General features: G+C 41.0%; 1 protein-coding gene and 1 long non-coding RNA gene across 3 annotated transcripts in view; one reads left to right on the top strand and one right to left on the bottom strand.

Annotated features, from left to right (window-relative positions):
• Positions 1–13,706, top strand: part of LOC136701485 (uncharacterized) — a 49,530-nt gene that overhangs the window by 7,407 nt on the left and 28,417 nt on the right. Inside the window, exon 2 of one of the 2 annotated variants that reach the window (XR_010803803.1) lies at positions 3,298–3,514. The exons of the other annotated variant lie outside the window; for it this stretch is intronic. This is a non-coding gene — a long non-coding RNA (uncharacterized lncRNA). The remainder of the gene's footprint in view (positions 1–3,297; positions 3,515–13,706) is intronic. 2 annotated transcript variants of the gene reach the window in all.
• On the bottom strand, positions 1,132–3,304 carry jun (Jun proto-oncogene, AP-1 transcription factor subunit). The gene has a single exon (XM_066676043.1). The coding sequence runs from the start codon at positions 2,781–2,783 to the stop codon at positions 1,809–1,811; it is 975 nt and encodes a 324-aa protein (XP_066532140.1). The 5' UTR covers positions 2,784–3,304; the 3' UTR covers positions 1,132–1,808.

Genomic DNA, 13,706 nt, shown 5'->3' with positions numbered 1-13,706 from the left:
TTTTTAACCTAATACCTAATATATTTATACATTCATCATGTATTATATCTTAAATAAATATATTTATTAATGCATTATTCATTCTTAGTGGCTTCAGCACATCAGTGCATTCTAGGTTTGTAATGTATATGATCAACTGGAGACTTCTGTTTCCCTCACTGAAACAGGACAGATTTTCTCAGAATTGGTCCTAGATCATTCCCACATCAACACATCAGATTCAGCTCATTAAAGCGGTTTAATAAGCCCATCATTAGGCTATGCTTGGACATACAAAAACACTTCATATTCAGGGCAGAGTTTACTTCAGAACCCATTTTGTCCTGTGGACTCTGGGTTTAACTGAAGGTCGACCGCGCCCTCTGGCGGCGCACAACTGTCTAATTAAAAAACAAACAAACAAACAAAAAAAAATCGTTTACTAGAAACCGGTTTGTGTGAAGTCGTGTTTGAGGAAAGCCTGTGTCTAAGGTTCATTTGAGCAGTAAATTATGCCATAATATAGGATATAATAGGATTAGTTTTTACATTATTGTCATTTTTATGTTGAAATTATTGAGAAGTGATGATTACTGTGAAGTTACACGTAAATGTTTCTTTTAAAAGTGGTTACACTTAATCTACAGTCTTTTGGTAACACACAACCACACACACACACACACACACACACAAACACTTTTGCCATGGCTGTTTTGCTGCTGGCCAAGTCTAAATGTGAACATGTCAAAGGCTCTAAATATAGAAATTGAGGGTTGGACAAAAACTGTTGGTGCTATAAGCATTTGAATTTTTATTTATAATAATGTTTATTACATCAGTGTATGCATATATAACTACTGGTTTAAAGCTGGTGAGAGTAACTGAATGTATGCTGAAGGCTGCAGATGTTGGGTTTTGTTTTGTTTTTCGATGGCTGTAGTGTATGTTTGGCTGTCAGAGGGTTAAACTCTGGACAAACCTGTACACTCAAAGCTGTGTAAGAAAAGCAGGAGTCAGGGCCTCTCTCAACATGTTTGAACATGTTTCTCCTAGCACTTCCCCACACACACACACACACACACACACACACAAACACGTTTTCGTTGAACATACTTTATTACAGTTCATAAATATTGATTAGTTTCTGATAAGCTCAGAAAACAAACATAAAAAATTACGTAGCATTTTTTATTACAAATGGTAAACTTAAGTACTCCCTGTTGATCTTATTTACAAATAACAATGAGTGAAACCTCATTAAGAAACTTTTTGTTTAGAAAAAAACCGCTGAAAAGCTTGACTAACTCAAATCTCGTCGATTCGATTCGTTTGAAAAACAAAAAGGACATTGCAACTCAGAAGTCAGGCAGCTTTCTTATAGAAAGTGTTTGCAGAACTGTATTGGACGTAGCTCCCGCTGGAGTCTCTATCGCAGCTGTGGTGCTCTAACACTGAGCGCTCCTGCAGGCTGCAGGTCCATGCACAACTTGGTCAAAGTGAACAAAAGAGAGTCTCTCGTCACTAGAAAAGTAAAGTCAAAATGAATAAAGTAACAGTGAGTCTTTCATGCTGTCTGGTGCCGTGGACGCAGATCTGTGGAGAGTTTTTTTTTTGTTTTTTTTGTTTTTTCTTATGCGTGTTCTTAAAAACTTCCATCATCAGGACGTCCTTTTCGCGGCACGCGGCGCACACATGTCTGTGTCTCGCGGGCTTTAGTGTCCGGTGTGTCCGGTCCACTGTTCACAGGCTCGGGTGTTTTCACACCGTTTACACAAGCGTGTCCTTTTCGGCCCGTTCCTCTTTTCGTCCACTCTGTACCTCCCTCCGCCTCAGAAGGTCTGCAGCTGCTGCGTCAACATGAGCTGGCAGCCGCTGTTGACGTGGTTCATCACTTTCTGCTTGAGCTGTGCCACCTGCTCGCGCAGCATGTTGGCTGTGGACGCGAGCTCCGAGTTCTGTGACTTAAGTGCCTTCACCTTCTCCTCCAGGCGCGAGATACGCTCCAGCTTCCTCTTGCGGCACTTGGAGGCGGCGATGCGGTTGCGCATGCGTTTGCGCTCGGCCTTGATGCGCTCCTGGCTCTCCATGTCGATGGGCGACAGAGGCGGCGTCTCTCCGGGCATTTCGGGCACCGTCTGTGGCTCCTCTTTCAGCGCGTGCAGCCTCGGGTGCTGCACAGGCAACGGCTGGGGCTGGGGTTGAGGTGGCGCTGGAGGGGCCGTGGTGGTGTAGCTGACAGTGGGGAAGCCAGTGGCCGCGCTGCTTATGGCCGGGTTGAACGTGCTGAGGTCCGCGTACACCGGGGGGTCGCTGCGCGCCGCTGAGCTGAAGGCCGCGGAGGCAGGAGGCGCGATGGAGCTGTTGACCGTGGTGTTGGTCTGCGGCGCTGCGGAGGGCACCGAGGGCATGTGCTGTTGGTGCAGCTCCGCCAGGGCCCGCACGAAACCCTCGGCAAAGCCTTCCTGCTCGTCCGTGACGTTCTTGGGGCAAAGGAACTGGGTGGGCGTGGGCGTGGTGGTGATGAGGCCGTTGCTGGACTGGATGATCAGGCGCTCGAGCTCCGGAGAGGCCAGCTTCAGCAGCCCGACGTCCGGAGACGTGAGCAGCTCCGTGGCTTTGGCGCGCAAGTGCGGTTTGAGCGCGCCCACCGCCGGGTCCGTCAGGTTCAGCGTCATGTTGCGCTTCAGCGCCTTGGCGTTGTATCCGTAAGCGGCGGCTGACACGGAGGAGGCGGCGGCGTCGTGCTGAGAGAAAGCACCGCTCATAGAGTCGTCGTAGAAAGTAGTCTCCATCTTCGTCGACATAGAAGGAGAAAGCAGAAAGTTTTCAGGCGGTTCAGCTCACCCGAATCTCGCTTTCTGTTCGGTTTCTCCGAAGGTTGTTCCCCACTCGGAAAGTCAGGAACAGTCTCGGGACAGTGCGAACAAAGCAGTGACACTCGCACCTCCTCGGTCTTCTCCCCTCGGAAAGTTCAGAAAAGAGGCTCTGTGTAAAATGTCTCTCACAAAGAGACAGTAGCAGATAAAAAGTCGAGCAGTCACTTTTTCAAAACTTTCAGCCTTAATCTCTCGGTGCTCCCACGCGACACAAACTTTAAAAACAGCTGAAAAAGTTACCGAAACTACTTTTGACACCGTTTCGAGAAGTTTCTCCGCCTCTGTCGCTTGGGGGAGTCTCACGCGAAGAAGAGACGAAACTTTCTGTCCGTGTTGTTATCTTGTATTTAAACACTCTTTCTTTCTTTTTTCTCTCACTCCGTCCCCCTTTCTTTCCCTCTCTTTCCCTCTCTACCTCTCTCACTCTCTCCCTGTGTCTCAGTGTGTTATGAGCTCCTCGGCCGTTGCTCTCCACCTTATCTGCCGCCGCCGCCACACTAAAAATAGGATGCATGCGATGCTGCTCCCCGATGATGTCATTCGCGTGATCTCTGATTGGCTGGAAGCGTGGAAGGGGCGTGACACGGCGGTCCGATAAGGCGCGTTACCTTGACGACCACCAGAAGATTCTTTCTGCGCGCAGAGGCTCACGGGATGAGGTAATGCTGCTGCGAGAGGACGGGCTCGCGCATTGCATTGTGGGATGACGTATTGTTTTTGAATATCTGGTTACGCGCTTTAGCCGCTTCACACACTGTGGCGGGACCAGACCCTCTCTCAGAGACAGACTGAGAAACAGAGAAACGCACACAAATAAATACATCTTCACTCAAAACACATATTTTGAAAAGTTGTTAAAGATATGCCACGATGAAGCAGGTGCTTCCATGAGTGGATTGAAAGTGGGGTTTATCCAGAGCTGTGTAAAGAAACCTAAACACTCGGATCGGCTTTTCATCGGGTGAAATGATGCCTAAAGTAAGCTTAAAAACAACAACTTCAGTAGAAGGAAGTACAAAAACTCATAATGCAATTAATCAATTTAGTAAGAGTACAAAATAACTGAACTACAGATTGAAGCTCTTAGTCTCCCTCCAGTCATTAGTTAAACTCCTAAAAGCAGTTTTTTGTTCATGAAAATGAAAGGTGTTTTATTCCAAGAGAAATAAAAAACACTATTTTTAAAGTGTCTGAGATGTAACTTTACACTTTCACCTTCATTCGGTATGTGCAGTCTTATCATTAGTCAATTAATGCCTACATTTACATCCATTTACCCCTCCACTGCTCACCTGCAGGATAAAAGTCTGTCCCACAAGTTGACTGGATTGGCTCCTTAGGTCTCTGACCAATTAAAGCCTGGGTCTTTACTGTGTCCTTCTAGAACGCTGCAGTTTCAAAGCAGAAACACCCAGCCATGCTGTTGAACTTACTTTGCTCATGATTTGTGTTCCTGTTCATAAACAACAACACCTGGATATGATAAAAATGTTAAAATGTAGTATCCCAATACAAATAAGTATAGGCCTTTGGAGTAAAAAAAAAAAAAAAAAGTAGTAGTAGCTTTAATATTCTCACTGACAAAAGTATAAAAATTATATTTGCATACAGTTTGTACTCATGAAAATATACAAATCCATTAGAATTTTAGTTTATTACACTTACTGTATAAATTATTGTAGTTACTACCCACCTCTTGTCTCTCTTTTTAACTTAATGTTACAAATTAATTTTTAATTTTTCTTCCACTTGGTGTTAACAAGAAATCTTAGGGAATATACGTTCTTCCAAATTCAGTAACATGTGAATGTGTTGAATGCTAGCAGTGTTGAGAGAAGGCTGATGTTTAAATTGTAAACGTCTTTTTCTGTAACATGGACATGTGATAACATTTTATATTTAACATATCCACACAAATGTTTTAATGATCATATTAGAGTATATCATGCACAGGGAAACATTACAGATATGCTGTAGATATATTTATTAATATTTTAATATATGTAATATTTTGTTTATGTGACATAGGCCCATACATTTTCGCGTTTTAAACGTCCTTCTATTTACAATGTTTGTAATGAACTGTCAAAAACAGCTCTCCATATTAAGCAGAAAGTAGTCCCAGTTCAGCTCGTTTAAAATCAAATATTTTAAACGAGCGTTTATTTTTGCTGTGGAGATTTATATTGAACTTGTGATTGAAGAGGGACTTTTCTGTCTCGTGTTGAAGTGTTTACTCCCGGTGCCTTTCAGCCAATAATAGCGTGAGCGGGCGTGTCCTCGAGTGGAGCGACAGCAGGCCAGAGCACGGCGCCTCGGGAAGCGTCTCAAAAGATCCCAACTCGGAGAAAGAAGAATGGTTTCCACAACAAAATAAACAAAATAAAAAAAAATAAAAATGACCAAATAGTAATGTACAAACGTGGCCTAAAATCACTTAAATCACTGGGCTTATGTGTTCATACTAGTCTCTGGTTCTGTTCTGGTTTCTGATGTCAGCAATTCCAGGCTTTAACGGGAATGCACGGACGCAAACTGATACTTTCTCTACGGTCTCTGGCACATTTTCACTGCGACGCGGCCGTGAAGCCACTGCTCCACATTCTCCACGTCAGCATGACGTAGCACTCAGGTCTCCTCATGGCAGTCCTCAGCTGAGACAACCCAGACCAGACTTTAAAACTGCCTCTTCATGTCTCCCTCTTAATCTGCACGTTTAAAACCAGTCATTAGTTTAAGTTATGGTTAAAAGCAGGCTACACAACAACAGGCTATTGTTATAACGGTTGAAGGTGTTCATATTTCATTAGAAAAGTGCTTGAACAGTGTTTCTTTTTTTTATTATTATTATTCAAAACCAGTGAATATCTTTGTTCATTTGTAATCATTTGTTCTATTATTCTGTAACAGAAATATTCTAAAATCTAAAATCCTAAAATCTTTTTACATTTACTTATATTAAAAGGAAAGAATGGCTTGAAATATAATGTAACATTTTAATCATATAACAACTATTCTCATCTACTGCTTATATTTACAGTTAGAAACTACAGTATTTTTTTCCAGCAGGACACAACATTGTCTAGTTGGATTCTGATTCTGAATGTTAAAATACATTGACGTGTGACTTGAATTTGTAAATGGTTGAAAGTCTATGCTGGATTTCCATCCATCCATCCATCCATTATCTGTAACCGCTTATCCAATTCAGGGTCGCGGTGGGTCCAGAGCCTACCTGGAATCATCGGGCGCAAGGCGGGAATACACCCTGGAGGGGACGCCAGTCCTTCACAGGGCAACACAGACACACACACATTCACTCACACACTCACACCTACGGACACTTTCGAGTCGCCAATCCACCTGCAACGTGTGTTTTTGGACTGTGGGAGGAAACCGGAGCACCCGGAGGAAACCCACGCGGACACGGGGAGAACACACCAACTCCTCACAGACAGTCACCCGGAGCGGGAATCAAACCCACAACCTCCAGGTTCCTGGAGCTGTGTGACTGCGACACTACCTGCTGCATCACCGTGCCGCCCTTATGCTGGATTTCGGTTGAGCTAAATAATACACATGGTACTAAAATTTCCAACTGAATTATTTTTTTGTAAGTGTAAATATTTCCTATTTTACATGTGTTCACTGGTAGTATAGTAACCGACATAAGCTTGGGTAATACACATACAAACATTAGCCACAAAATGTAGGCCAATCCAAAAATTGTCCTTCAGCCTTTTCCTCCAAAACGCAATGTGTTAAAAACTAAAGATTCTAAAATGGATACAAAATCTTTTCCATTCTATGATCTACAGCCTAGGAGAAAGGCTTCATAATTTTTGCACGTAAGTCGGCTCTAGTCTTAAACCTGTGGAAAATCACAGCTGAATGGAAAATATTTGCCATGCAGCACTCAGAGATGCAAAGATTATTAAAGAGACAAGATGGAAGTCTTATTATATTTTCCGCAACAGATAATATGTAAAGAAAGGAAGAATAGGTTACAGTTTTGTGCTCTGCTGGGGGCTGTTGGCAGATGAGCAGCTGCCAATCAAAGTATTATAGGCGCTATGTTTAGTTGATTTTCACATTGAATTCAGGACCCTCATGCAAGATGGAAGCTTTTCCAAAAACATGCCTGTATCTGTATAGCTTTGATTGTGTGTTGATGAAGATTAGAATGAAAGTAGGCTTTAAAATCCACTCGTTTGTGGCTTTGTGGTTGACTGGGCTTGTCAAGACAATGTCTGAGAAAGGGTTGTGTGAATATGTGCATGTAGACTTGCCATCATTCATTGTGCTTGCTTAAAGGGACATTTCATCCTAACACTAGTATTTTGTTGCTTTGTTAAAACCCTACTTATCTTCAAAAATGTCATTTTAAAAAAGGCAAAATTATATTTTATATAATATTTTAATGTAAAGAGTTTTATTTCAGGTTATTTTGGAACATACCTATTGGTTGGATCCATTGTGAAATTTTAACATGGCATTTTAAAGCAGCAGAAGTTTTACATTGATAAAAAAACAAATGAAAATCAGGAATGAATATAAAAAGAAAACCAATTTCTTTGGCGAAGGAGGATTAAAATTGTCGCATCATATACTGTATCTGTCCTCGGTAGCTAAATGTCTTCCTTTTCATTGGCTAACTAGCAGAAATACAAACAAGCAGAAGTGGTCGATTCAGGTCCAGAAAGTAAAAACCTTTTAGAGAATGTTTTTCACCTACCCTAACATCTCTGAGGCCAGACAGTGAATGAAAATTTGGAAAGGTTTTTAATTTTTAATTTTGCCATATCAACAAACAAAAAAATAAAAAATAAACAAGCAAACCGTCCCAAACAAGCCACTCTTCTGTATCTTTCTCAAAGTGCTTGTTTCTCTTCCCACCTTCAAGATTCATCACCACATTGTCAGAAAAACGGTCACTGTTGTGATACTTTTTGCTGTCACTGTGTTGGTACCCTTAAGGGTACATATTCACACATTTATTTATGGAAGATATATATATCTTATTCTATTAAAATTGTAGATTTTAAAATTGTGTGTATTTCACATTTCATCTCCAGAACTTTTGTCCTTTTGTTCTACACAGTAATGAAATATTAAAAATATTAACCTCTCTTTCTGGAGATGAGAACGTAATGTTCCTTTATGGAACACAAATGGACTTTAAAACCACTGTTGTAGCTTTAAATTTAAATTTACGCTGTTTGTACCTTTAGTGACCAATAATGCACCCCTACCATACCTTTTTCTGAGAGTGTAGAAGACTATTTTCTTAATTTATAAACAAAACTGCTATGTGATACCTTGTGTAAAAGGTCACTAGGCATGTTTACAACAGATGGAGTTAAGTGTTCCTTTCAACATCCATCAACAAAGCTTGAGAAATAACAGAATTTGGCAATTTTCACAATGTATGAATTACTCATTAACCCCTTTAAGTAAGTGGGTAACATAATCTTTTAGGAAATTTGTATTATCATTTCTCACTTGTAGTTCAATAAAATACAAATAGAGAATTCTGTTAAACCTGTACTGTTGAGGGATGGCAAAATCTTAACTTTTATTCTTTCCTTCATATGAATTTAATGAAAAGATTTGTGTTCAGTACACAAATTTAGGAGAATGAACAAATTTTTTTTTTCAGTTGTTTACATTGAAATAAACACTGTTATTATGCAATTACATTTAATTACATTATTTAGTAAAACAACAAAGATAACTCCATAAATCTAAAAGATCATTTGTTATATGTATTTATTACCAGCATCTTTTATTGACCTAGTGTATTAAATGCATTTCCATCGGGCTTGTTCATGTATAAAGGTCACATGAGGTTTGACCTGTGAGACAAAGGTCAAAAAAGCTGTGTTCTTCTGCATCCTCTTTCACTGTAGTTTAATGATTTCCCTGGGACAGGAACTGGAATGTCCACTACAGGTTCAGCATGGAAACTGAGATGTCTCTGTTTATAACTAGCTGCTTTTAATTCACATTATACTTTTTTGTATATAGAGAAGTAAAACATAAGAACTGCATTTGTGGAATCTACGCTGACATTATCATCACACCATTGGGTTGGATTTTCTAATTATTTGCTGAGTTGTTGATGCAAGTTACAAACAAGAGTACATTAAGATAAGGTTACTAGGCTTGTTAAAACATATTTTGAGGACATTCAGTTTTGCTTTAGTACAGGGGAATTTGTTACATCATGGCAGCAATTAGAAATAGGTATAATGGCTGTATGTACGATTACACCATTAGCATTTACAATGGCAATGGAGGTAGCAATTAGGGCCTCTAAGTGGGTTGTAGGCGAGGAAAGGTTGCATGACGGTACTCAGCGTCCCCCAATTAGGGCTTACATGGATGACATGACGATGCTAACGACTACTATGTCTTGCACATGACGGTTGCTGGAGATGCTATATGATAATCTAAGGTTGTCTAGGCTGAAAGTTAAACCAAGCAAGTCTAGATGTCTGTCGAATGTCAAAGGAAATCTTATGCAAGAAAATTTTTGATGAAAGGAGAAATGATCCCTACAGTACCTGCACCTGAACTAATGAAGGCCGTTAATAGTGTTGATAGATCATGTCTGCCAGGGAGGTTGAAATGGTGGTGTCTGCAGTTTGGCTTACTGCCTCATATTAGGTGGCCATTGACCATTTATGATGTTTCAATCATGGAATTAGAGAGGATATAAAGGGTTATGAACAAGGCTATAAGGAAGTGGCTAGGGGTGCTGCAGTGTTTAAGTAGCATGGCATGGTATGGGAGAGGGGTACTGGCTTTACCACTCACAGGTTTAGTTGAGGAATTTAAATGTGCAATGTGTGTGATGATTTTATCAGGATTGAAAGATGCAGTGGTAAAAGCAGCAGTGCCAATCACACAAACAGGAAGTAGGGAAATCTGAAAGTGGCCATTCAGGTAGCCAGCAGCTCATTAGAGCTAAGGGATGTGATTGAAAGAGCAGGCCTTGGGTCAGGTGATTCGTGGAAAGCTTTTAGTAAGGCCACATCACCAGAGAGAAGGCAAATGATGACTAATTTTATTCACAAGCAGGAAGGGGAGACAATGTGGGACAGCATCATCACAGGCAAAACAAGGCCAGTGGCTTTGATGGGAGAATCTAGAGAAGCAAAATATTTCCTGGCAAGAGTTGTGGGCGATGAATGTAAGTTGTATTAAATTTTTGCTGGGAGCAACGTATGACATCTTTCTAACATCACAAAATCTTGGACAGTGGGTAGGTGAAGGCCGTAGTTGTGGATTATGTACAGGGGTTGGCACACTGAAGCATATTCTATCAGCTTGTAAAGTTAGTTTGTCACAAGGTCGGTATACATGGAGACATAATCAGGTACTAAGGGTTTTATCATGTTTGTTGGGCAGCAAACGGCTAGAGGTTAATGCATTGACGAGTGGCTGTAGTTTAGAGAAAATGCACAGGGGTGAAGCACAAGACTGGTGGTGGGTGTAGGAAAAAAGCTGCAGGTCCCAGAGTGCACTGTGTCAACCTCACTGAGGCTAGTCATGGTGCACTACTCTGAAAGTACATGGATAGTTTTTTTCATAGAGTTAACGGTTCCATTTGAGGATGAAGTAGATGAAGCATTCGAAAGGAAGAAGCTGACGTATGCAGACTTGACGGCTGAGGTGAGGGAACGTGGGTAGCAGGCACATATAAGACACCGGTGTTAGATAGGTGTTAGAGGATTTGTAGCCAAATTGGCCACATCCTTGCTTGTGCAGTTCATCATCAGGGGCCTGAAGCTAAGGGCAGCTGTGAAGGAGTTATCAGAAACTGCCGAAAGGTCTAGTCAGTGGTTGTGGATAAGGAGAGATTTCTTGGGGAAATGTACTGTAGAGATTCTATTGGGATTGTTAGTGATGTAGTATGCAAAGTTCATATGGAACTGGTGGCACTGAGCATGCATTAACAGTGCCAGTGGGGCTAGCTACAGCTTTAGTCACCAGGGAGGCCAGTGTGTATTTACGGTTGTTGATGGTAAAGGGTAAGGTAAAGCTGGCTTAGAGGGGGGGTGGGTCTGGCACACCAGACTTCACTGTTGATCATTCTGGAGGTGTTGTGGGCTTAATTCAGTGCAACACCAATGAGGGGAGGTGCTTGCCTGATGACCCCTGTGAAGAACTAGTGACACAGTGGCTGGCTGGGTACTCATGGGCTGGGCTCAATGAGTAACCGTAGTTGTTAAGGATAGCTGGTTGCTGGTTGGGTCATAAACAGCAACAGCAACCTTAGCATTGAGGTGTAGGATTCAACAGGAATTTTGGTGGCTGCCGGTAGGAAGAGAGTGTGGTGGGCCATATGTGAAGCTCTAATGGATTGGCATAGGATATTTTACATCTTATCTTGTGTATGATTATAATTAACTGTTTGTAGACACCCCTTATTTTCAGTTAATTCAGCTACTTTAATATTCACCAATTGTGTCACCAAAGCTTGTATAATCTCTACTGAAAAACATGAAAAGGAATGGGATACTCTGGAGTAGGCATACATGAACCTGTATTAATATGGCTAATGCCTGGTGTGAGCTAGAAGGATATAAAAACCTCAGCCTGACCCTTGCAGCAGTGTTCCAAAATCTAGCATAAAGCCTTCCCATGAGACTTGAAGCTGTTACTTTATCAGAGGAGAATAAAGTACCTATTAATACCCTCAATTTCAGAGGTAATCCACAAACATTTGGCCATGTAGTATATAAGCCTGTGTTAACTGGATGTATTTAGGCTGAAAATAAAATGACTGGCAGCTATATATAGAGGATTCCATGAAGGGACGTGTTCATATTCTGCCTGACAAGTTGGAGTGTCAGTGTGCCATGTTTATATTGTCCCAAGTTGTATTCCTGAATGTCTGTGCCACCCTAGTAGAGTCTGGACCATCGACTGTACCCACCCTGCAGTAACTCTCTTCACACTTGTGGAAAAAGTCATTATTTATACATTAGTGTATATACAGTTAGCTTTAATAGGGCTGAAGTGCTAATATCAGATATCCATAGCCAGTGCCATGTGTTTGCTTTGACGTGTTGCCTGCAATTAGCTGGGGGTGAGGGGGCTCTGTATGTGCAGGTCCATCTCACTGTTGGTCCCTAAGTCTGTGAGGAGGGTCCTGCATGAAAACAGACTGTCAGCGCTCCTCAGAGACAGTGCTAGAGTAATTGGTGTTTGCTTCATGCTGAACCTGTGAAAACTGGACACAGAGAAACTGATTTTTGCTATCATGCAGTTTGCAGGATTATTCATATCCATATTTAGTAACGGCAGTCATTTTGTTGGTGGAAAATTAGAAATGTCTCTGGTTAGTCCACTTGGGTCTAAGCCTCTGATTACTGCAGTGGTCAGCTGTAACATGCTTTTGCCTTCTGTCTGATAGAGGCCATATAAAAGTCCAAAATGTTGATGTTCATATTTACTACTAACCTTATTCAATAAATAGCGTTGATATTGAGCTCTAAGCCTATTTTCTATTTAAGTTGGTACCTCCATCTCCATTAGAATTTTATTTAACTGTATGAAGTGTTGACGAGCAAAACCAGGTACCAGATAATAACTACTAAAATAATATATACTGTTACTAAATAATCATAATCAGGATTGGTTTAAAAATTATTGCATAAACACATTTACAACGAAATCATATGTTTAAATACTTATTGCATTGATATTTGTATTTATTGTGTTTATGAAATAAAAATATTAGTGTCCAGTTAATTAGCTTTTTAAATATAATGTTCTCCAGGGTCCAAGATCTTTGCACGTCACTATGAATCTAATGGAGTTTAAACAAACACACATTTCTATCTGAGATTCTATACTCAGCTCTCAGGTGAGGATCACTGTTCAGTGCTGTTATCTCCTTTAATGCTATTCTATCTGTATTCTTATAAAAGTCCACTATAGTCCAGGAGAGAGAGAGAGAGAGAGAGAGAGAGAGAGTGTGTGTGTGTGTGTGTGTGTGTGTGTGTAATTAGTGACCTGCAGTTCATTGCCCTTCAGCCCACACTAAAAAATCACCTGGGTCCTAATGGAGAATGGGTCAAAGGTCACTGAGTAATTCTGTCATATTTGAGTCCATTGTCTGGGAGCAGTAGCTATCTTAACAGCCGTCTCCAGAAGTAAATCAACACGCTGGCGCTATGGCTGCACACACACAGAGATAGAGATAGAGAAAGGACAGAGTATCCCTGAGAGGGTTTGGGTGCTAGAAATTAACTGAAAATTCACATAGGATTCACTGAAAACCGAGGTGAAAGTGTACTTGTGCTTTTCAAAAAATGAACTTAACCCACACAAATTTGCACTTATTTATTATATTTATATGCATATCTTGTTATAATTTAGTGAACACTAAGTGGACACAGTGTTTAAAAACTCTAGTAGCACTGCTGTGCCTGAGCCCCTTGTTACCAGCACAATACGCTAACACCCTACTACCACATCAGTGTCATTACACTGCTTTTAATTAAAATTTAATACCAGCTTTGTAGTAGTCCTGTGGGGGTCCTGACCATTGAAGAACAGGATGAAAGGGGGCTAACAAAGAATGGAGAGCAACAGATGGACTATAGTATGTAACTGCAGAACTACAGTAATGGCTGATTGACCTATATTGTTGATACTCTTTATTTTATTTTATTTTATTTATTTTACTGGCCCTTTGGTTAGAACTTAAAGACCCCCCAGTGATAGTGTTTCAATAGTCTCAACCAGGTGAATTCTGGCAGCCAGGGGATTTTATGTCATTAACCTTAGGAACCAATCCCATCAAATGGTGGGGTGGGAGCTACAGAAGTGCAATGG

Source organism: Hoplias malabaricus, chromosome 7 (genome assembly GCF_029633855.1).
Source record: "Hoplias malabaricus isolate fHopMal1 chromosome 7, fHopMal1.hap1, whole genome shotgun sequence".
NCBI classification, from domain to species: domain Eukaryota; kingdom Metazoa; phylum Chordata; class Actinopteri; order Characiformes; family Erythrinidae; genus Hoplias; species Hoplias malabaricus.
Note: the sequence above shows the minus strand (reverse complement) of the source record. Positions and strands in the feature narration are given on the sequence as shown.

Coding starts and splice junctions, on each gene's coding strand:
- jun (XM_066676043.1), bottom strand. CDS start 2,783: ATGTCGACGAAGATGGAGACTACTTTCTACGACGACTCTATGAGCGGT.